Raw genomic sequence first — 1,641 nt, 5'->3', positions numbered from 1 at the left:
CATTAAGCATTTAACACACTCAGGAGCCACAGCTGTGTCTCTAAACGATATTTTTTTGCATGACTTGAGACAAGGTCAGGGGATAAAATTATATGCAAGGATGAACATATAGATCATTTCCATTCACCTTGAGGTTTTATGCTTTTAAAATCACAAGTTTCAGGAGTAGCTGAGGAACTATGGTGACAGTTTCCACTCTCATCTCTGAAGAATCTTATGTGAAGCAAATTTACTTGTGTTCTCCTGCTGTGTCCTTAGGGTTGCTTTGGATGACTTTTACAGCAGTGCCTGGTGGACGGCTGCAACAGCAGAGGAGTTCCTGGTCCTTAAGCCAAAGTGATCCCAGAGGCAGACACTCAGCAGCCAGGCCCCTGGTTGCTGCTTAGAGTTTGTGCTCAGCTCCCCCTGCAGTTTCTGCCACTGTGTCACCCAGAGCACAGTAGTACACAGCCGAGTCTGATTCTTGGACAGAGGCTTTCTCCAAGTGGAAAGAGGAGCTTTCTTTCTTGTATGTGGCTTCAAAACCTTTGTTGCTGCCTTTTTCATTTTGCTTAATGACTTTCAGGAGGAGCTGTGGACCTTCTCCAGGGTATTGAACATACCAGAAAAGGGCAGGGTACTGTGAGGTTTCATAGGAACAGTTCACCGTCAGGGAAGTCCCTTCAGGGAGGGTCATTTGACCTTGTGTCTGGGTCACTGAGTCTCCATTGCTTCCTCCTAAGAAGAAAAAATAACAACTTAGTGCAGGTTACCTTGGTTATGATCTCCTTTTAGAGAAAATTATGATTAAAAATTGCATCAGCATGGTGGAATCGAAGGCTCTAAGCTCTATGTGCCATTTTCCTTACCAAACATGAAGACTAGTACAATCACTGGTCCTAGAGCACAGTCCATTTTCAGAGTCTCTGCAGTCCTTGGATCTTGACTTTGACTTTACAGGGTAAGGAAAGATTCAGGTCACAGTGAGAGGATGCATGTGAGTTCAGAAGTAAAACAGGAAGAGAGAGAGCGAGAGCGAGAGCGAGAGCGAGAGAAAATGTGTTAGAAGCTGCACCCCCTAGTGGGCAAGATTGGAAACTCAGAGAATTATTGACTGCCTCTCAAGTCTGTACTGTAGCTCTTCCTCTGACTTCTTTTCTGAAATTCCTGTTAGCTCTCAGATGGTCCATCATAATTCTAAAGAATAGTTGGCATTTTTATAAGCTTATTTTTACCCTGCACATCAGATTCCTTGAAAACTCCATGCCATGACATTTCTAAGAATAATTTAATTATACCTTCCCTTATTCAGTCATTGTGGTCACCGTATAATCCACTGAAAATCATCTGAGCAAGTTTTAGCACAACATCAGAGGAATTCCAACACATTTAGTCATCAGTAGATGACTTTGGATGGCAGAGAGTAAAACCACACTATTCCCACACCTGGAACAATGTCAGGTGGCTAACTAATGTTTCTTAAATGTGAAAATGAATGTGTTTGGTTAAGGAAATGCCACTATTTGAGTATTATATTGTTTCATATTTATGGCCTAAATTATGAGAGACAATTTAATAAACATCTTTAAAGTAAAAATAACTTTTTTTATTAGATACCTACTAATTAAAAATTGAAAAATAGCTGGAGATGTAGCTCAGTGG

General features: G+C 41.1%; 1 gene segment (V, D, J or C); it reads right to left on the bottom strand.

Moving 5' to 3' along the window:
- Positions 1-382: 382 nt before the first annotated feature.
- On the bottom strand, positions 383-987 carry LOC124976517 (T cell receptor alpha variable 9-1-like). The segment is given in 2 exon segments: positions 383-717; positions 849-987. Coding segments are annotated over 2 exon segments (381 nt in total).
- Positions 988-1,641: the final 654 nt, after the last annotated feature.

The sequence above is a fragment of the Sciurus carolinensis genome, chromosome 2 (assembly GCF_902686445.1).
Source record: "Sciurus carolinensis chromosome 2, mSciCar1.2, whole genome shotgun sequence".
NCBI lineage: Eukaryota > Metazoa > Chordata > Mammalia > Rodentia > Sciuridae > Sciurus > Sciurus carolinensis.
Note: the sequence above shows the minus strand (reverse complement) of the source record. Positions and strands in the feature narration are given on the sequence as shown.